This window comes from Macaca thibetana, chromosome X (assembly GCF_024542745.1).
Source record: "Macaca thibetana thibetana isolate TM-01 chromosome X, ASM2454274v1, whole genome shotgun sequence".
Taxonomy (NCBI): Eukaryota; Metazoa; Chordata; class Mammalia; order Primates; family Cercopithecidae; genus Macaca; species Macaca thibetana.
In genome coordinates this window covers 17,938,849-17,961,932 of record NC_065598.1, presented here as the reverse complement: position 1 = coordinate 17,961,932, position 23,084 = coordinate 17,938,849, and the positions used below count along the sequence as shown (strand labels likewise).

At 39.2% G+C, this 23,084-nt stretch overlaps 1 protein-coding gene across 2 annotated transcripts in view; it reads left to right on the top strand.

Annotated features, from left to right (window-relative positions):
• The window catches only part of SCML2 (Scm polycomb group protein like 2), a 118,567-nt gene that overhangs the window by 41,339 nt on the left and 54,144 nt on the right, over window positions 1–23,084 (top strand). For both annotated transcript variants that reach the window (XM_050775221.1, XM_050775222.1), the window contains exon 7: window positions 4,000–4,243. In XM_050775221.1, the coding sequence (XP_050631178.1) occupies window positions 4,000–4,243 (244 nt within the window). The remainder of the gene's footprint in view (window positions 1–3,999; window positions 4,244–23,084) is intronic.

The window sequence follows — 23,084 nt, the reverse complement described above, 5'->3', positions numbered from 1 at the left end:
TGTCTCTCGGGTTCAAGAGATTCTCATGCCTCAGCCTCTCGAGTAGCTGGGACTAGCCCCCAAGCCCGGATAATTTTTTTGTATTTTTGGTAGAGACAGGGTTTCACCATGTTGACCAGGCTGGTCTTGAACTCCTGACCTCAGGTTATCCACCCACCTCAGCCTCCCAAAGTGAGGCTGATTACAGGCATGAGCCACCGCACCTGGCCATCTCACTGTGGTTTTGATTTGCATTTCTCTAATGATTAGTGATATAGAGCATTTTTTCATATGCTTGTTAGCTACTTGTACATCTTCTTTTGAGAAGTTCTGTTCATGGGTGGACACTTTTGATTCCATATCTGGCTATTGTGAATAGTATTGCAGTAAACATGGGAGTGCAGATGTCTCTTCAATATACTGATTTCCTTTCTTTTGGATATGTACCCCCAGAAGTGAGATTGCTGGGTCATTTGGTAGTTTTATTTTTTTCTCTGCTTTCTCACCAACATTTGTTTTTTTTTGGTCTTTTTGATAATAGCCATTCTAACTGGGGCGAGATGGCATCTCATTGTGGTTTTGATTTGCATCTGTTGGCTGTTTCTGTGTTTTCTTTTGAGAAATGTCTATTCAGGTCTTTTGCCCATTTTAAAATCAGGTATTTGTTTTTGCTATTGAGTTGTTTGAGTTCCCTATATATTCTGGTTATTAATCCCTTGTGATGGATAGTTTGCCAATATTTTCTTTCTCCCTTTCTGTAGGTTGTCCTTCCCTCCCTCCCTCCCTCCCTGTCCTTCTGTCCCTCCCTCCCTCCCTTCCTGCCTGTCTTTTTTTTTTTTTTTTTTTTTTTGTGATAGCATCTCACTTTGTTGCCCAGGCTGGAGTGCAGTGGCACCATCTTGGCTCACTGCAACGTCCACCTCCCAGGCTCAAGCAGATCCTCCTGCCTCAGCCTCCTGAGTAGCTGGGACTACAGGTGTGCACCACCACACCCAGCTAATTTTTTTTTTTTTTCTTTTGAGATGAGTCTTGCTCTGTCACCCAGGCTGGAGTGCAATGGCACCATCTTGGCTCACTGCAACCTCTGCCTCCTGGGTTCAAGCGATTCTCCTGCCTTAGCCTCCTGAGTAGCTGGGATTACAGGTGTGCATCACCACACCTGGCTAATTTTTGTATTTTTAGTAGAGACTGGGTTCCACCATGTTGGTCAGGCTGGTCTCAACCTCCTGACCTCGTGATCCACCCACCTCAGCCTCCCAAAGTTCTGGGATTACAAGCATGAGCCAATTTGTATACTTTTTGTAGAGATAGGGTTTTGCTGTGTTGCTCTGGTGGTCTCTAACTCCTGGGCTCCAATGATTTGCCCACCTTGGCATTCCGAAGTTCTGGGATTACAGGCGTGAGCCACCATGCCCAGCCTAGGTTATATATTTGAATCTTAAAATTAGTTCTATTGCATTGCTTATTCCAGTCTTTTAATTGTTTTGTTGCAGAAAATATACATTGCCATTTGAACTTAGTTTTTTTTGCTACAGAAAGTCTCAGTCTGTTATATGACAGTGTAAGGTCCTGGGATCCTTATGTGTGCCTTGAATGTTTTCTGCATTCTGTGAGCATCTAGCACAAGCTTGTCAACTGCTATGTTTATTTTTTGTTAAATGCAGCTCACCTCCCCACTTTTTTCTTCTCATACATAGTAACAGGCAGTTAACCTTTAGCCCTTTCATGTTTCTTATCAGCTATTTATCAAATACTTTGATCTTTAATCATCTACCTTTTGACTTGCCGGCTTTCAGGGTGGGGTTTTTTTTAAATTTATTTTTATTTTTAATTTTAATTTTTACTTTTTTTGAGGCAGGGTCTCACTCTGTTGCCCAGGCTGGAGTACAGTGGCAAGAACACGGCTCACCGCAGCCTGGATGACTTTCGGAGCTCAAGTGATTCTTCTGCCTCAGCCCACTAAGTAGCTGGGACTACAGGTGTGCTGCCACCATGCCCAGATAATTTTCGTATTTTTTGTAGAGACAGGGTTTCGTCTTGTTGCCCAGGCTGGTGTCAAACTCCTGAGCTCAACCAATCCACCTGTCTTGGCCTCCCAAAGTGCTGAATTAGGGATTACAGGTTTGAGCCCAGGGTGGTTTTTAAGAATCAAATTAAGATATGTAATTCAGCCTGGCATGGTAGCTCACACCTGTAATCCCAGCAGTTTGAGAGGCTGAGGTGGGAGGATTGCTTTAGGCCAGGAGTTCGAGACCAGCCTGGCCAACATAGCGAGGCCTCGTCTCTATAAAAATAAAATTAAAAAAAGAATATGTAATTAAAAGGACTTTGGAAGCTAATAATTAAGGAGCTGCCAGATTGTAAGAGTGTAAAGAGTAACAATGGAAAAATACAGGGTGATGAGATGTGTTTTAAGGGGGCATTTGAAAAAGAAACCAACCTACCAGATATACTTTTTAAATTGGTGCGAGAATTAGTTGAGAGCTTTTTTACTGTTTTTGGGTGATTCCTTGGTTCTTTCATTTAAAAAATTGCTTGCTGTTGGTTATTGTGCTGGAAATAATAATATGAATACCTGTTTTTAATAATCTCTTAGTCTTGTAGAGGAATGAACACATTTCTGTAGTGATATTACAATTGAAGATGAAAGTGGCTTGGTTGGAACTGGGCCTAGGAGTGGACAGGGGTTGGTCAGGGAAGCATTCAAGGAAGCTAGGAGAACTGGGCTTTAACCTGAGTGAGTTGTCCAGGCAGATGCTGGGATAGGGTGCTCCAAGGAGGTGACTCCGAGACAGACTGTCTAGGTTTAAAATCCAGCTCTGATTGGGAGGTTGTGGTTTTTAATTGAATTTTGGGTAAGTGAAAGGGATTAATCTAGGGTAGTGGTTCTCAACCTCAAGTGCACCTTAGAATTTCCCTGATAATTAAAATATTGCTGCTTCCCAGGCCCCACCATAGACCAATTCAATTAGTATCGCTGGTAGTGTGGTCACAGGTGATTCTAATGTTCATTCAGGCAGAAAATCACCAGTCCAGGACTACTATTTTTTTGTTCTTTTTTTTTTTTCTCTTTTAATTTGAGCAAGTGTCAGTAGAATAGGATTACTATTTCCAGTCTTTTGGCTTAGGTGACTGGATTGCTGTGATGGTGCCATTTAGTAGGATGAAAAGCAGATTGAAAGAAAATATGTTGCTTTTAACATAACACTTGGGCTTTTTAGCAGTTCTGTTAATATTTACATGCTTTAGCCTTTTTGTGACTAATACTTTTTAAAATATTGATTTCTGGATTGGGTATTGTAAATGACCCCAGACTATATGACTTTCATGTTCTTGTGTCTGTATTTTATCCTTTGAGTTTCTTTTTTTTTTAATTTTAAGTTATTCATTTTCTTTAGAATTCTTATGCTTTGGGTTTCTTTTAGGATATTATCTGATGTTGTTTCTTTTCTTTGGACTTACCACTTTTTGACACACCAGTTTACATATTCGTTAGGTTTGTCTGACTGCCTGTTGTAAAATTTCTTGTTGATTGCTTTTCCCTGTCCACAACCACTACTATTACCAGCACTAGCTCCACCACCAGTTTACATATTCATTAGGTTTGTCTGACTGCCTCTTGTAAAATTTCTTGTTGATTGCTTTTCCCTGTCCACAACCACTACTATTACCAGCACTAGCTCCACCAGAGCAGGGATGTTTGATTTATTTGTTCATCAATGAATCTTAAGTTCCTGCTACATAGTAGATAATACATATTTCTTGAATGAATGAATCCGGTTGGTTTTGTTTCTTTCCAGGTTCTTGACTCTGCTCTGGAGAAAATATGAGATGTTGGAGAGCAGAGTTTCAGATCTGTGAGAACTGTTGTCTTCCTGTATTAATTGATAATTAGACGTGGAGCTTAATTTTTGGTTGCTAAGGGTTGTGAGAGAATACGCAACTTTTCACTTCGAGCACATGGGTCTTAATACATCTTAACAATGAAATCTTTTTTTTTTTTTTTTAATGTTTTGGTAGGAACCACCAAAGCCCCTACTAAATAATTTTAAAGTGGGGATGAAACTAGAAGCTATTGACAAAAAGAACCCGTATCTCATCTGTCCTGCGACCATTGGAGATGTTAAAGGGGATGAAGTTCATATCACATTCGATGGCTGGAGTGGAGCTTTTGATTACTGGTGCAAGTATGATTCTCGAGATATTTTCCCAGTTGGGTGGTGTCGCCTGACAGGAGATGTATTACAACCCCCAGGAACTAGTGGTAAGTTAATAGTTAACTACATTTTCTTTTACTTTATTGAAGTTAGATGTAACTGTCGTTGGTGGCATTGTGGTTAGCATTGGTGGTACTAGGACTTCATGCCCCAACTGGTGGCAGGCAGAACAAAGCACTGTCCAGGCTAGAGAACTGGAGGTAAAGGAAACCTATGATTAGAATTCTTAAGGTCACTGCAGCATCATAGTCTGAGTTCCAGTCCAACTGGAGAATATGGACAAAGCTAAAAGTCATATTTGGACCATTGAGGTCTTGTTGCTATAAGAAAGGGGGGTGGTACACACTCAGCTCCTTTTATAGTTGATACTCAATGAAAAATTATGCATGATATTCCATTGTTCATATCTCAAAGATATTTTTTAAAAGGTTGGGCTTAACAACTGTTATAAACATGTCTTACATGATTTTGGTCCTGTTTTTAAGTTAAATTGACACTTTGATAGCCTTAAGTTAAATCTACAGTGAAAATTTTTGACTCTGGGGAAGCCATCATAAATTAGTATGTTATTTTAGTCATGGTAATGTTTATTAGTTGTAACAGTGTTTCCTAAGCTGAGTACTATGATCTTCTAGATATTTTCTTTCAGAGAAAGAAACGTCAACATGTTGATGTTCCTTGGTGACTCTTTCAAGGGCTTAGATATGCCTAACCTGGTCTTCTATGATGGAGTAACTGCTGAGGCTTAAGTGGGGTCTAAGCATAGAACCCAATCATTGGCCTAAGTTTAATATAAACTTAGTGGGATTCAATTAGCCGGACGTGGCGGCATGTGCCTGTAATCCTAGCTACTCAGGAGGCTGAGGCAGGAGAATCACTTGAACCTGGGAGGTGGAGGTTGCAGTGAGCCGAGATCATGCCACTGCACTCCAGCCTGGGCGACAAGAACAAAACTCTGTCTCAAAAAAATAAATAAATAAAAAATAAGCTTAGTGGGATTGAATATAAACATACTTTAAAAACTTACCCTACTAAGTATATTTATTTTATGAGAAAAAAAGAAAGATAGATGAAGAAAATAAGTAGGCAAAGTGTGCAGAGGAGTGTAATGTCTAGGTAAGAGCTTGTAGCCCTGTTATTCTTGCAGTGGCTATTAGGATCATCTGTAATTTGGGACTTTAACACATTCCATTATACTACAGTACTATGTACCACAGTGTCCTTTTTATTAGGTACATCTTTAACCAGTTTCCTGTTTCCATAAGTCTAGGAAGTAGATATTAATGGTTGATTTTGTAAAATTTAGTATGATATAGATCTATGTGTATATGATATTAAGATAAATAAAACATAGTCTCTACCCTCAAGAAGTTTACCTTCTAATGGAAGAGGGATGCATGGAGGCATAGACTTGTAAAAAAGAGATAGAGTATTAGCAACGCAAAAATAGAGATGTATGCTAGATGTGGAGGTGGCCCAAAGACTTCCAGTCTTGGCTGGAGGGAAAGGTGGTTGCATAAAGGAAAGCATCACAAAAGGTGCATGATGTGAGTATTAGATGAGAAGCAGGAGTTTGCCAGGCAGAATGGAGATAAAGGTAGGATGGATACATAACAAAAGTGCAAAATTCCAGTTTATCCTAAAAACTGACGAGTTCACTTTGGAACACAGTTTGGAACGTGTGGCTGAGAATGCTGTTGTCCTCCGGTATTTCTTCCCTCTTTTTTTCTTAGTATTACAATTGGCTGCCTGACATACAGACTACATTTCCAGACTCCTGGCAGTATGGTATGGCCACGAGACTAAGTCCTGGTTGATGGAATAAAAGCATACATAGTGTGTACTTTTTCCAGAAAGTATATTATAGAGAGATGAGCATGTCCTTTCCTCTTCCTTCTTCCTGCTTTTATCCTGCTGTTACGAATGTAGTTTTGACTGGAGCTCCATCTTGGAGCATGAGATGGGGACCATATGCTAGACACTGTGCAGTGGGTGGAAAGCAGCCAGGAGCCAGAGTCCCTGAGAACTTGGTGGAGCAGAGCTTTCATACTAGCCCATATTATCTGTTTTCAGACAATTGTGAGAAATAAACTTCTGTGTTATATAAGTCGCTGTTCTTTTAGGTTTTTCTATTACTGTTAGCTGAACTCAATCCTAACTGATTCAGGGTAACTTTGGGACATCCAGGTGCACATGTTCATTGGAGCTGCACATGTACATCTGGAGCCTAAAAAAGATAGATCTTGTTGACAAAGCAGGTTTGAGAGTCACCATGTTCACTCAAACAAATATTCTTTGTGCCAAGTGGGATTATAGGTGCTTGGGATGGGAGGGTGAGCAGTTTACTTATTTTGTTGATAGCAGCAAGTGGTGGAAGTTTTGAGCATGTTTTAATTTTGTGTATATAACAAGTAGAGGTAGAAAAGGACCAGTTCAGAACCTTGTGGGTCAACATTTAAAGCAGTAATTATTACTCTTGAATTGCCTGGGGGAGCTTGTTAAAAGGCAATGCTCGGGAACTCACATCCAGGGGTTTGAATCCCTGGGTTCGGAGTCGGGCTCAGTTGTTTCCAGTGCACATGGTTTGAGGCCTGAACTTTGAGAAGCACAAAAATAAGGAATAGGTAGTAGAAGTCAATCTAGGACACTGGAAAAAAGTATACATAAATGTAGGAGATCACTAGGTTGGTTTCCGTGGCAACAGTAGAGAAAAGATTTTAAGGAGAAAGTACTCAATATTATCAAAGGCAGTGTAAAAGTCAAGCAAGAGGAGAACTCGTTAGTGGTCTTAGTAAAACTATGGTTACTTGGCTTCTTTAAAAAGCTAGATTTAGATGGTATCTCATTGTGGTTTTGATTTGCATTTCTCTGATGGCCAGTGATGATGAGCATTTTTTCATGTGTCTGTTGGCTGTATGAATGTCTTCTTTTGAGAACTGTCTGTTCATATCCTTTGCCCACTTTTCGATGGGGTTGTTTGTTTTTTTCTTGTAAATTTGTTTGAGTTCTTTGTAGGTTCTGGATATTAGCCCTTTGTCGGTTCTGGATATTAGCCCTTTGTCAGATGAGTAGATTGCAAAAATTGTCTCCCATTCTGTAGGTTGCCTGTTCACTCTGATGGTAGTTTCTTTTGCTGTGCAGAAGCTCTTTAGTTTAATTAGATCCCATTTGTCAATTTTGGCTTTTGTTGCCATTGCTTTTGGTGTTTTAGACATGAAGTCCTTGCCCATGCCTGTGTTCTGAACCGTATTACCTAGGTTTTCTTCTAGGGTTTTTATGGTATTAGGTCTAACATTTAAGTCTCTAATCCATCTTGAATTAATTTTCGTATAAGGAGTAAGGAAAGGATCCAGTTTCAGCTTTCTACTTATGGCTAGCCAATTTTACCAGCACCATTTATTAAATAGGGAATCCTTTCCCCATTTCTTGTTTCTCTCAGGTTTGTCAAAGATCAGATGGCTGTAGATGTGTGGTATTATTTCTGAGGACTCTGTTCTGTTCCATTGGTCTATATCTCTGTTTTGGTACCAATACCATGCTGTTTTGGTTACTGTAGCCTTGTAGTATAGTTTGAAGTCAGGTAGCGTGATGCCTCCAGCTTTGTTCTTTTGACTTAGGATTGTCTTGGCAATGCGGGCTCGTTTTTGGTTGCATATGAACTTTAAAGTAGTTTTTTCCAATTCTGTGAAGAAATTCATTGGTAGCTTGATGGGGATGGCATTGAATCTATAAATTACCTTGGGCAGTATGGCCATTTTCACGATATTGATTCTTCCTATCCATGAGCATGGTATGTTCTTCCATTTGTTTGTGTCCTCTTTTATTTCACTGAGCAGTGGTTTGTAGTTCTCCTTGAAGAGGTCCTTTACATCCCTACTAAGTTGGATTCCTAGGTATTTCATTCTCTTTGAAGCAATTGTGAATGGAAGTTCATTCATGATTTGGCTCTCTGTTTGTCTGTTACTGGTGTATAAGAATGCTTGTGATTTTTGCACATTAATTTTGTATCCTGAGACTTTGCTGAAGTTTCTTATCAGCTTAAGGAGATTTTGGGCTGAGACAATGGGGTTTTCTAAATATATAATCATGTCATCTGCAAAGAGGGACAATTTGACTTCTTCTTTTCCTAACTGAATACCCTTGATTTCTTTCTCTTGCCTGATTGCCCTAGCTAGAACTTCCAACACTATGTTGAACAGGAGTGGTGAGAGAGGGCATCCCTGTCTTGTGCCAGTTTTCAAAGGGAATTTTTCCAGTTTTTGCCCATTCAGTATGATATTGGCTGTGGGTTTGTCATAAATAGCTCTTATTATTTTGAGATATGTTCCATCAATACCGAATTTATTGAGCGTTTTTAGCATGAAGGGTTGTTGAATTTTGTCAAAGGCCTTTTCTGCATCTATTGAGATAATCATGTGGTTTTTGTCTTTGGTTCTGTTTATATGCTGGATTACGTTTATTGACTTGCGTATGTTGAACCAGCCTTGCATCCCAGGGATGAAGCCCACTTGATCATGGTGGATAAACTTTTTGATGTGCTGCTAGATCCGGTTTGCCAGTATTTTATTGAGGATTTTTGCATGGATGTTCATCAGGGATATTGGTCTAAAATTCTCTTTTTTTGTTGTGTCTCTGCCAGAATTGCAATCATTAAAAAGTCAGGAAACAACAGATGCTGGAGAGGATGTGGAGAAATAGGAACACTTTTACACTGTTGGTGGGATTGTAAACTAGTTCAACCATTATGGAAAACAGTATGGTGATTCCTCAAGGATCTAGAACTAGAAGTACCATATGACCCAGCCATCCCATTACTGGGTATATACCCAAAGGGTTATAAATCATGCTGCTATAAAGACACATGCACATGTATGTTTATTGCGGCACTATTCACTATAGCAAAGACTTGGAATCAACCCATATGTCCATCAGTGACAGACTGGATTAAGAAAATGTGGCACATATACACCATGGAATACTATGCAGCCATAAAAAAGGATGTTTGTGTCCTTTGTAGGGACATGGATGCAGCTGGAAACCATCATTCTTAGCAAACTATGGCAAGAACAGAAAACCAAACACCGCATGTTCTCACTCATAGGTGGGAACTGAACAATGAGATCACTTGGACTGGGGAAGGGGAACATCACACACCGGGGCCTATCATGGGGAGGGGGGAGGGGGGAGGGGGGAGGGATTGCATTGGGAGTTATACCTGATGTAAATGAGGAGTTGATGGGTGCTGACGAGTTGATGGGTGCAGCACGCCAACATGGCACAAGTATACATATGTAACAAACCTGCACGTTATGCACATGTACCCTAGAACTTAAAGTATAATAAAAAAAATAAAAATAAAAACTAAAAAACATAAAAAATAAATAAATAAAAAGCTAGATTTAGAGAGTCAAGGAGTAAATAGGAAATGCACAGTGTTAAAAAAAAAAAAAGAAAAAGAAAAAGTGGCTTCCCAATACTTTGTGAGATCTGCCTTCTCTGTCTTTACCCCAGTTGACATTCACTTTGAGTGAACTTTAGAAATCGTACCTCACTTTATGTCCCTTTACCCTCTATTATATATAATTGTCTTCAATATTGAGAACCATATTAGTGTTATGATTTTTGCTTCCGCCATCAAACATAACTTAGAAAACTCAAGAGAAGGAAAGTCTGTTGTATTTATTTATATTTTTACCCTTTAAATTGTTCTTTCTTAATTCCTGATTTTCAAGATTTCCTTATATTATCATTTTCTTCCTGTTCAGAGAACTTCTTTTAACCATGCTTTTAGGGTTGGGTGGCAACAAATTCTCTGTTTTTTGAAGACAGGGTTTTGCTGTGACACCCAGGCTGGAATGCAGTGGTGCTGTCATGGCTCACTGCAGCTTCAACTTTCCAGATGCAAGCGATTGATCCTCTTGCCTCAGCCTCCCCGGTAACTGGGACTACAGGCACGTGCTACCATGCCAGGCTAATTTTTTAAATTTTTAGTAGAGATGGAGTCTCACTGTGTTGTCCAGGCTGGTCTTAAACTGTTGGACTCAAGTGATTCTCCCTCTTCAGCCTCTCAAAGTGTTGGGATTATAGGCATGGGCCACCACACCCAGCCCTCTTCTTCATTCTTTAGGGATAGTTGCTGGATATAGAATTCTAGGTTGGTAATTCTTTTCATTTTTTTTCTTTTCTTTTCTTTTTTTTTTTTTTGAGACTGAGTCTTGCTCTGTCACCAGGCTGGAGAGCAGTGGTGTGATCTCGGCTCACTGCAACCTCCGCCTCCTGGGTTCAAGTCATTCTCCTGCCTCAACCTCCCGAGTAGCTGGGACTACAGGCGCCCACCATCACGCCCAGTTAATTTTTATAATTTTAGTAAGGACTGGGTTTCACCATATTGGTCAGGCTGCTCTTGAACTCCTGACCTCAGGTGAACCATCCGCCTCGGCCTCCCAAAGTGCTAAGATTACAGGTGTGAGCCACCGTGCCTGGTCAATAATTCTTTTCTTTTCGCACTTGAAAAGTATTCTGCAACTTCTGTCTGGCTTCTATGGTTTCTGATGAGAAATTTACTGTTATTCAGATTATTTTTCCTTACAGCCTTCATATAATTATGGATTTGTTTTTTCTTGTAGTTCTTTCAATTTTGCTTTCTGCTTTATCTATTTTGTGGCTATATTACCAAATGTGTACCAATTTTGAATTGTTATAACTTCCTGGTGGACTGAACCTTCCACAGTAACCTGATTTATTTATGGTTTTTCTCCTGGTGCCGGGGAAACCAACCTAATGATTTTTTTTTTTTTTTTTTGAGACGGAGTCTTGCTCTGTTGCCCAGGCTGGAGTGCAGTGGTGTGAACTTGGCTCGCTGCAACCTCTGTCTCCTGGGTTCAATAGATTTTCCTGCCTCAGCCTTCTGAGTAGCTGGGATTATAGGCACCTGCCACAACACCTGGCTAATTTTTATATTTTTATTAAAGACAGGATTTCCCCATGTTGGCCAGGCTGGTCTTGAACTCCTGACCTCAGGTGATTTACCCGCCTTGGCCTCCCAGAGTGCTGGGATTACCGGCGTGAGCCACCATACCTGGCTGATCTCCTTTTTTTAACCTTTACGTCTACTTTATCTGATGACCAGATTTTGTGTGAATGATGTTCTTGTTACCTTTTTCTGACTAATGCTCAAACTTGTTTTTTTTTTTTTTTTTGAAGCAGGGTCTCACTTTGTCACCCAGGCTGGAGTGCAGTGGCGTGATCTCGGCTTAGTAAAGCCTTGACTTTCTGGGCTCAAGTGATCCTCCTGTCTCAGCTCTCCAAGTAGCTGGGACTACAGGTGCGCACCACCTCACCTGGCTAATTTTTGTATTTTTAGTAGAGACCGGGTTTCACCACGTTACCAAAGCTGGTCTCGACCTCCTAGACACAAGCAGTCTGCCTGCCTCGGTCTCCCAAAGTGCTGGGATTACGCGCATGAGCCACCATGCCTGGCCAAGAAGTTGCCATACTATTTTCCATAATGGCTGTACTAATTTACATTCCCACCAACGGTGTATAAGAGTTCCCTTTTCTGGCTAGGCATAGTGGCTCACCCTCTAATCTCTACACTTTGGGAGGCTGAGTTGGGAGGATTGTTTGAAGCCAGGAGTTTGAGACCAGCCTGGGCAACACAGTGAGACTCTGTCTCTACAAAAAAATAAAAAAGTAAACTGGGCATGGTGATACGAGCCTATAGTCCTAGCTGCTGGCGAGGCTGAGGTGGGAGGATTGCTTGAGCCCTGGGCCTCATTAGCCCAGTGAGCTATATTCATGTCACTGCACTATAGCCTGGGCAACAGAGCAAGACCTTGTCTCTATTTAAAAAAAAAAAAAAAGGAAAAGAAAATAAAAGAGTTACCTTTTCTCTGCGTCCTAGCTAGCATCTATTGTTTTTTTTTTTTTTTGTCTTTTTAATAGTAGCCATTCTTACTGGAATAAGATGACAACTCATTGTGGTTTTGATTTCCATTTCCCTGATGATTAGTGATGTTGAGCATTTTTTCATACACTTGTTGGCCATTTGTATGTATTGTTTTGAGAAATGTCTATTCAGATCCTTTGTCCACTTTTTTTTTTGAGATGGAGTCTCACTCTGTTGCTCAGGCTGGAGTGCAGTGGCACGATCTTAGCTCACTGCAACCTCTGCCTCCCAGGTTCAAGCAATTCTCCTGCCTCAGCCTCTTGAGTAGCCGGTACTACAAGTGCGTGCCACCATGGCTGGCTAATTTTTTTTTTTTTTTTTTTGTATTTTTAGTAGAGATGGAGTTTCACCATATTAGCCAGTATGGTCTCTGTCTCCTGACCTTGTGATCCGCCCACCTTGGCCTCCCCAAGTGCTGGGAATACAGGCTTTGCCCAGCCCCTTTGCCCACTTTTTAATTAAGGGATTATTAGTTTTTTCTTGCTGTTGAGTTCCTTGTATGTTCTGGTTATTAGTCCCTTGTGGGATAAATAGTTTACAAATATTTTCTCCTATTCAAGAGGTTGTCTTAACTCCGTTGATTGTTTCCTTTGCAGTGTATATGCTTTTTAATTTTATGTAGTCCCACTTGTCTGTTTTTGTTTTTGTGGCCTGTGCTTTTGAGGTCTAGCCATAAAATCTTTGCTTAGACCAATGTCCTGAACTGTTTCTCCTATGTTTTCTTCTAGTAGTTTTGTAGTTTCGGGTCTTATGTTCAAGTCTTTAATGCATTTTGAGTTGATTTTTGTATATGGTGAGAGAGGGGTCTAGGGGTCTAGTTTCTTTTTTTTTTTTGTGAGACACAGTCTCACTCTGTTGCCTAGGCTGGAGTGCAGTGCAGTGAGTGCAGTCTTGGTGCACTGCAACCTCCGCCTCCTGGGTTCAAGCAGTTCTCCTGCTTCAGCCTCCCGAGCAGCTGGGATTACAGGCGCCCGCCACCACACCCATCAGTTAGATACGGGGTTTCCCCATGTTGGCCAGGCTGGTCTTGAACTCCTGACCTCGGGTGATCTGCCTGCCTTGGCCTCCCAAAGTGTTGGGATTACAGGCATGAGCCACCACGCCTGGCCTAGTTTCATTTTTTATATATGGATATCCAGTTTTCCTAGCACTGTTTATTGAAAAGGGTGTCCGTTTCTCAATGTACGTTCTTGGTGCTTTTGCCAAAAATCAGTTAGCTGTAAATAGATGGGCTTATTTCTGGGTTTTCTGTTTTGTAGGTCAATGTATTTGTTTTTATACTAATACCATGCTGTTTTGGTTACTATAGCTTTGCAATATATTTTGAAGTCAGGTGGTGTGATACTTCTCTTTTTTTTGCTCAGGATTACTTTGGCTATATGGACTCTATTTGGTTTCATACAAAATTTAGGATTGTTTTTTCTATTTCTGTGAAGAGTGACATTGGTATTTTGATAAAGATTGCATTGAATCTGTAGCTTGTTTTGGGTAGTGTGGTCATTTTAACAATATTAATTATTCTGATCCATAAACATGGAATGTCTTTCCATTTGTTCATGTCCTCATTAATTTTTTTCATCAGCGTTTTGTAGTTTTTCTTGTAGAGATATTTCACCTCCTTGGTAAAAATTTCTTCCTGTTTTCTTTCTTCTTCTCTCTTTTTTTTTTTGAGACTGGTTCTTGCTCTCTTGCCTGGGGTGGAGTGCAGTGGCGTGATCACAGCTCACTGTAGCTTCCACCTCCTGGGCTCAAGGAATCTTCCTGCCTCAGCCTCCTGAGTAGCTGGGACTACAGGCATGTGCCACCTTGCCCAGATAATTAAAAAAAAATTTTTTTTTTTTGTAGTGACAGGGTCTCACTGTGTTGCCCAGGCTCCTGGACTCAAGTGATCCTGCTGCCTTAGTCTCCCAAAGTGTTGGGATTACAGGTGTGAGCTACCACACCCAGTGTTTTATTTCTTATGTGGTTATTATACATGGAATTTTCTTAATTTCTTTTTCAGCTATTTCATTATTGGTGTATAGAAACACTACTGATTTTTGTATGTTGATTTTGTATCCTGCAACTGTACTGAATTTGTTTATTAGATCTAAGAATTTTTTGGTGGAGTCCTTAGGTTTTTCTAAATACAAGATCATGTCACCTGCAAAGAGGGACAATTTAATGGTTAGAAAGTCGTGTGAGGAAGTAGCCACTTGAGCCAAAGCCAGCCTACGAGGCACAATCTGCCTTCCTTTTTTCCATTTAGATTCCTTTTATTTCTCTTGCCTAATTGCTCTGGCTAGGACTTCCAATACTATGTTGAATAGGAGTGCTAAAAGTGGGCATTCTTGACTTGTTGCAGTTCTTAGAGGAAAGGCTTTCAGCTTTTGTTCAGAATGATGTCAGCTGTGCCTTTGTCATATATAGCCTGTGTTATGTTGAGGAGTGTTCCTTCTGTGCCTAGTTTGTTGAGAGTTTTTAATCATGAAGGACATTGGATTTTATCAAATGCTTTTTCTGCATCTATTGAGATGACCATATGGTTTTTGTCCTTCATACTTTTGATATGATGTATCACATTTATTTGTGTATGTTGAACTTATCCTTGCATCCTTGGGACAAATCCTACTTGATCATGGTGTATTATGTTTGGATTCAATTTACTAGTATTTTGTTGAGGATTTTTGCATCTATGTTCATAGGGAAATTGGCCTGTAGTTTTCTTTTTTTTCCTTGTGTCCTTGTCTGGTTTTGGTATTAGGGTAATGCTGGCCTTGTAGAATGAGTTAAGGAGAATTCTCACCTCTTCAAGTTTTTGAAATAATTTGAGGAGAATTGGTGTTAGTTCTTTATAAATACGGTAGAATTTAGCAGTGAAGCCATCTGATCCCAACATCCCTAAGATTGTTGGGAGACTTTTTATTACTGATTCAGTCTCATTGCTTATTAATTGGTCTGTCAGGGTTTTCTGTTTCTTCCTTATTCAGTCTTGATAGGTTCTGTGTGTCCAGGAATTTATGCATTTCCTCTAGGGTTTCCAATTTGTTAGTGTATAGTTGTTCATAATAGTCTCTGATGATCTTTTGTATTTCTGTGGTTTTTGTTGTGATGTCTCTTTTCTTTTGGGTAGTTTTCAGCTATTTTGTTAAATAGGTTTTCTCTGCCTTTGGCCTTCTTTTCATCTTTTGAAACATCCAAAATTTGTATATTTGTTTGCTTTATGGTGTCTCATATGTCATGTAGGCTTTCTTTATTCTTTCTTTTTTTTTTTTTTTTTTTTTTTGTCTGATGGGGGCTATTTCAAAGGACCTATCTTCCAGTTCTGAGCTTCTTTTTTTCTGCTTGCTCTAATCTATTGTGAAGCTCTCAAAGGAATTTTTTATTTAATGCATTGAATTCTTCATATCTAGGGTGTCTCTTTGGTTCTTTTTTATGGTATCTATTTCTCTGGTGAATTTCTCATTCACATCCTGAATTGTTTTTCTTATTTCTTTGTATTATTTATCTGTGTTCTCTTGTATCTCACTGAGCTTCTTTAATATCATTATTTTGAATTATTTTTCAACTATTTCTTTTTCATTGGAATCTGTTGCTGGAAAATTATTGTGTTCCTTTGGAGGTGTCACATTTCCTTTTTTTTTCATATTTCTTGGGTCTTTACATTGATGTCTGCACATCTAGCATAATAGTTGCTGCTTCTAATTTTTTGGACTGACTTTTATAGGGGAAATCTTTTATTACTATTATTATTATTATTATTATACTTTAAGTTCTAGGGTACATGTGCACAACGTGCAGGTTTGTTACATATGTATACATGTGCCATGTTGGTGTGCTGCACCCATCAACTCATCATTTACATTAGGTATATCTCCTAATGCTATCCCTCCCCCTTCCCCACAATAGGCCCCGGTGTGTGATGTTCCCTGTAGGGGAAATCTTTTTTTGGAAGATGTTTATGTGTTGTTGGTTAAATAGGATACTTTAGCTTTGATTCTGAGTGCATGAAGTAGTGAAGTTTCTCTAGGAGTTATTTGGCTGTAAGCAGTGTCATTAGTGTTTGTAATTTCCTCAGTGGCTTAGGCTGCTGTTGTTGGTTGAGGCTGTGGTGAGGTTTTGCTGTGGATGAGGACACCAGGTGGGCCAGTCCTCAGGCCCCAGCGATGACAGTAGAGGGCCGAGCATGCCTGTTCTTGGGCCCCTGGTCATCTGGTCCAAACCGGCTGATATTTGGGCTTGCAGGTGACTTGATAGGATGTCAGCAGTGGCAATGCTGCAAGGTCCTTGGTTCTCTGGGTGGTGTGTGTGGTGTAGGTGATGGCGCTAATGGTGACAGGACAACTTTTGGGCCCCAAAGCAGCATGTGTTTGGGTTAACAGTGCCTGCAACAGGCTGGGTGAGCCAGTCCTCAGGCCCCCAGTGGGTATGTGCCAGTGGATGCTGGCTGAGGTGACAGTAGCAGGCTGGCTGGCCCCATCCTCAGGCCTCCAGGAGGAGTGCATAGCAGTGATGGTCAGGGCGGGTCAGTCCCCAGGCTCCCGGGAGGTATACTTGGGCAATGAGAGAGCAGTGCCAGCAGGCCATGCCTCAGGTCCCTGGTGGTGTATTTGGGCACTGGCTGTGGTGGGCAGGGTGGGGCAATACCCAGGACCCCCGGTGCAGTGCTTGGGTGGCAGCAGCAGTGGTGGGCAGGCAGAGCCTGTCCTCAGGGTGTGTGCAAGTGTGCCTCCGTACTGCTGCTTGGGAGAGCTGCAGCCACAGACAGGCAGTTCTCAGGCCCTGGTGGGAGCATGTGCTTTAGCCCCTGGTGGCGGCGGCTGTGGTAACAGCAGGGAAAACCAGTGTGCAAGTACACAGAGGTGGCCTTGCTGCTGGGGGTGAGGGGTAATTGCTAGGGGTGCACACTTAGGCCCCTAGTGGCAGCTGCTGTGGACAGTGTTAGAGTCTGTTCTCAGAGTCTGTGTGAAGGAGCCCTGCTACTGTGGAGGGAGTAAGGTTGCTCTCAGTAGTAGTCCTCCCAGGCAGGTGGTTCTTAGGCTTTAGGGAGCATGTGCTTTGGCTCCCTTTGTTTTGGGTGGGGGTGGACAGCCTCTCCAGTATGCTGCACCATTTGTTCCCCAGGGTGCAGGACACTGTGTATGGTAGAGTGCTGGGGACCTTGCCACTTCGCTGGGTCTAACGGTTGTTGCGCCACTGCAGCCCTCTGGGTGGATGTTGGGAGATGTTGGTGGGGCTCTAGGGATGTGGACATGTAGGGGTTGTTGGGCTCCAGGGCAGGATGCAGTGTGGTGGGGGCTGAGATCTCAGAATGGCACTGTGCTACAGTTGCTTAGGACTTGGGACGTGGGCTCACTTTCTGGAGCAATGATGTTGCGTGATCTCTAAGCAGGTCCTTAAGCTGTTCTCAAGGCCTGTGATGGGTTTTTCTGTGGCTAGGGCTGGCGGAGTCCATGGTGGGAATATTGGCCACTGGGGATCTCTCACTTACCCTTTCCCCTCACTGAAGATCCTCTTCGGGCTCTCAGCCAGTCTTGACCAAACTGGCCGTCTTGCGTCCCTCTCTTTTCATGCCTCAGGTGTTTCCTCTTACTTCTTGTTAGATTCCAGTGTTCCTTCTTAGATGCTCAGTTTGAAGATTATATGCTTAATATTTTGGTTCTTCTTTCTGGAGGAGAGGAATATTGGAAGCCTCCAGTCAGCCATCTTGAAGTGATTTACCTATTGCATGTTTTAATTGTATCTTAAAAAAATTTCATGGGTTGTTACTATTATTACTTACATAGTCAATGTTTGTTGAGATTTACCCACATATTTAGCATGTTCTTTGCTCTTTATTTATTCTTGATGTCTCAAACCTTTCATCTGGGATTACTTTTCTTCTTTCTGAGGTAGATCCTTCAGAATTTCCTTTACTGAAGGTCTGCTAGTTGCATTCTGTCTTGGTTTCTGTTCATTTGAATATGTCATTATTTCAGCTTTGTCCTCAAAAGACACTTTCTGTGATGGTAAAATACCAGGTTGACAGCCATTGTCCTTCAGCACAATGAAGACATTCTTTTGACTTTTGGTTTCCATTATTGCTGTTGAAAATATAGCTGTCAGTATTTCTCCTCTGACTGTAATCTGTCATTTTAAAATCTAGCTACTTTAATCTTTTCATGTCATCTTTGGTGTTTTACAGTGTTACCTTGGTAGTTCTGTTTGTAGGTTTTGTCGAATCTTGATGTCTTGGCAAAACCATGCATATATAAATACACTGTTCACCAATGAGATCACTTGGACTCGGGAAGGGGAACATCACACACTGGGGCCTATCATGGGGAGGGGGGGAGGGGGGAGGGATTGCATTGGGAGTTATACCTGATGTAAATGACGAGTTGATGGGTGCTGACGAGTTGATGGGTGCAGCACACCAACATGGCACAAGTATACATATGTAACAAACTGCACATTATGCACATGTACCCTAGAACTTAAAGTATAATAATAAAAAATAAATAAATAAAAAAAACCACACTGTTCACTTTCATGGTGAGAAATTAAAGATTTCAGATGGCACAAGTAATTCAAGGTTGTAAAGCAGTTTTCTTGATAGCCTTTTGAATATTGAGTACAAATAGTTCAAACCATGTTAAAGTAGAATTTGGAAGCAGTTAAGAGTAGAAACAAATGTGTGCCCACTGCTGCCACAATCTGTTTTATGAATATTTCCAGAAGTCCCCGGAAGGACTTTGGGATTCTGGGGAAAGTATGGTTAAAAACTTGTAGTTGGCGTTCACCCAAAGATAATGCATGTGTGATTCATTTTGCTTTTTTCCAGGCATCGCTTATTAATTATGGATAGGTTAATAGTAGTTAGTACTGTACTTAGACAAAGTGAAATACTCTTTTTGCGTAGGGAAAACATTTAGGCAATACACCATTTATTTAGATGTCAGCTGTAAAATAAAAGTATGGTTTTTTAGATATAATATGTATATTCTTGAAAGCAAAATATTTTTCTAATTATTTTTCATTCTAATTTTTAATGTAACAATTTTCTTCTAATAGAAAAAGTAAATGCTCAAAGCAAAATATTGGGAAAAGGTTTTGGATACAACTATGGCAAGCAGTGTGGTATTTGGCTTCATTCTACTTTTCTTTTCTCTTACATTACACATGTAACTTTAGAAAACACACACATACATGTTCAAATCAGTGGAGAAATGTTGAAATAAGTTATGGTATAGTTCTTTAGAATAATTATAGAATAATTTAGAATGAGAGTGTTTCTACTTATACTAAGGAAAGCTCTCTAAGATATATTAAGTGAAAAAAGTAAGTCCCCTCAAATATATACAGTGTAATACTGTTATGTCAAAACAAAATAAATATGTATTTCTATATGTACCTTTAGAAATATGTGTGTAAATATGTAAAAAAAATCTGGAAGGCTATATATCAGATCTGTAATACTGATTATTTCTGCGAAGGATGTTGAATGGTAAAGGAAGTGGTAATGGGATCTTGCTTTTATCTGTGGCTTAAAAAAAAAGAATATATTTGTATATAGCATTTGTGCTTTAAAGTAAATAAAATGACAATTTTAGTTTGAAAAGGGGTTATTGTGTATATTATTTCTTGCCTATTTTTTCCATAATCTGTTGTGACTGTATTCCCATGTAAAATATCTCTATAAATTGAATTTTATGTGTGCACTGCATTCCATTGTATGGCTGTTCCATAATTTACTTAACCTAATCTCTGTTTTGTTAAGCATTTAGAATATTTCCAGATTTGTTATTAAACTAGATGATATGATGAATACTTTTATGTATATATCTTTGTATACCTCTCTGTTTCCATAGATAACTTTGCTAGGTTAAGGGGTATGTTTTTAAGGCTGACAAGTGGTCTTTTAGAAAGGTATACCCATTTCCGCCAACCTCAGAAGTGTTTTTTTACTACTCTGGCCAACCTTGGGAATTATTTTTCTTGTTATTTTTTGCTAACTAAAAAAATATTTGTTTTCCAAAATTTCATTTATTAGATTACTAGTGAGATTGAATCTTTTTCTTTCCATGTTTTTTGGTCATTAATATTCCTTTATAGTTTGCCTGCTAATCACGTTTTCCCATTTTTCTCTTAGCATGCTTTTTTTTTAACTGATTTGAGTGCTTCGTTTATTGCTCATATCAACCCTGTGTCATAAAAGTAAAAAATTTTTTCCAGTAGTTTGCTTTTTAATGTTAAAGTTTTTTTAACTTAGAGAAATATTATTTATTGACTTGAATATTAAATACTTTAAATGCCTTAGAGTTAAATAATTTCAGAAGGCACACATAATATTAAATTAATTGAATTTCATAAATTAAAAAAATCTATTTTTATTTTGAATTTTTCTTTTTAAACACATCATTCAAATGACAATACTTTGAATATTTCTGAAAAACACTGGAAACGTTTGCTCTCAACCTTTATATAACAGCTTTTCCAAAATATTTTAAGGGTTGTAGCGTTTAAAACCTTATAATTAATAACTAAAGAAATACAGTTGCATAGTTTCTTTAAAAATGTAACGAGGCATCGATGAATGCTCCTTGATATGACTTTACATTAAATAAATGTTTATTTAAGCTTTACTGGTTTCCTTTTCAAGGATAGTAATAAAGTTTAATTTACTTTAAAACTTTTTCTAACAATTTTTAAAAACTGTGTAAATACTTCTGTGATCAGAAACAGCAAAAATTTGCATTAGGCTTATTAATGGTAGAAAAAAATCACTGAGAAACTTACTTGGATAGAAAATTCAGCAAGCTGTATGGCTTTTTCCCTCTTGTTTATTTAGGTTTTCTTTTCTTAGCTCTTGTTATGACCCTACAATCTTTCAAAGCCCTTAGCTTCTGGTTGGTGCTGTCACAGCTCATCAGATTTACTCATGAGACCCGTGCAGAGTGTCTGGTGAAAAAGAGGAAAGGAACATATGTGCTGCTGTGTCCTTGGCAACTTGCAGAAGAAGGCTGAATGACGTAAATGAAAACGAGGCCCATTGTAGATTTTCTTCTTGCAAGTTTATTTGATCTTGCCGTTTTCTGTTTTCATCTTGCTCCCCGCTCTTCTGTATCTTATATTTTAGTTCTCTCTAAAAAATGATAGAAATTTAGGAATTCCCTGTAAGCTACCGTTTTTTCCCTATATTGCCATCCCCGTGTCTCCAGTGCATATATACTTATAGGAGTTTATAGCCAGTCATTTCATTAAAGTCCAAATATTTAATACATGAAAGAGCAAGACAGGATAATCCAGCAACTTAGAATCAAATCTAGGACTACCCTGTTTTGAAGGCTATGTGAAAATTTTTTAAAAAAATCTTTTAGTTTTCCTGTCTTTTTTGGGGAAAGTTTGTAAACCCATTACTATTTTGTCTCTATAATTTTATTTATTAATATAATAAATAAATACAGATTATTAGTCTTTTGAAAAACTAAGAAGTAGAAGATTCTTTTAAAAGTTTGCCCCCAGTATTGTTTTCATTATTATGGGATGTTCAAAGTTTTTAACTTTAGCTTCAGATTTATGTATCATTGATTGTAACTTAATGACCTACTCTGGTCTGAAGTGTCATCTTGTAGCCTAATTCTTTAAGCAATTGTGACCTTACAGACTAGGAAGGAGGGCAAGCAGCAAACTTCCAGATGCTGAGTATAAGGTTGCAGGATCCCAAGGGTATAGAGGAATTCTTCTGGTCCAAAGGGAACCGTGGAGGAGGGGAAAACCTAGAATCAGGAAGGTGTAGCCAAGCATTCCTGTCCTGTGGCACTGTAGGCTTCCAGTGACCACCTTAACTGTTTTCTTGATAAAACCTTTCCGTTTATTGGGTCTTCTGTCCCCCTACATCTCACGGAAACAGCTTAATTTAGAATTGGAACTCAATGGTAACATTGCATTTCCTTCACAACTTACTTAAATAGACCTTAAAGGTAATTAATTATTTTGGGGAGTGTTAGCTGCTTCTTTGAATGCTGGTTTATTTTATGGGCAAGTATGTGTGTGGTTTAGTTTTTTCTTAATTAAAACTTTAAGGGAGTGGGTTTTAAAAATCTAAACGTTTGATCTTTAAAAAAAAATGTAACTGGTCACTTTAGTAGTTTTTTTTTTTTTTCTATTTTGAAAAACTCTAATGTTTTCCTTCTTAACTGTTTTAAAGTTTGTCTTTTGGGAAATTTTTCGTTGACCAAACAAGAAATAGGTCTACTACTTTCCACACTCCCACCCCATTCTCATTTTTAAGAAAACAAAACTAGAAATTGTGGCTGCTTTTTGCTCTTTGTTCAGGTATGTGCAGAGAGGAGTATGTGGTTTCTGTAGCTTGTGTTTCATCTCTCTAAATTTTAAAATTAAGATTTTATAGCTTTTAATGCATGTATTCGCCAGCTTTCCCCCTGTTTTTGTAGGACTGTGTATGTTCAGTTAAAGCCACATAAAGCAGCACTTTTCATTTTTCTGTGTAACAGTAGGTCAGAAGTGGCAGAGGTGCAAATAACTAAGGTTGTAAAAAGTTCGAGGTTTGTCAGTCCCACTAGAAGGCTTCTGAATAAACACGATTATTTACGTAGATTTTTGCCCTTAATGTAATTTATAATACGGACTAATATACTGAGTATATTCAGTACTCTTGTTTGGTATAAATGAAATGGTTAGAAATGCTGTCAACCTAAATGACTCAAAAGCTATGAAATTTAATACAGCTGATACTTTCTTTTTCATATGAACAGCTTGGAACAAACGTTTTGCTTGTGCAAATGAGATGGCTATTATGATGCAAAGAAGTATCTTGGAAAAAAATTTTCCTTTTTCTGTTTTAAGTATTCCAGCTAAATACTGCAACAATTGCAAGCAGAGTCTGGAGATTTTTCTTTCTTGCTTCTGTTCTATGATATATTTTAGTAAGTTCTCTTGAGACTATTAAAATGTCTTGG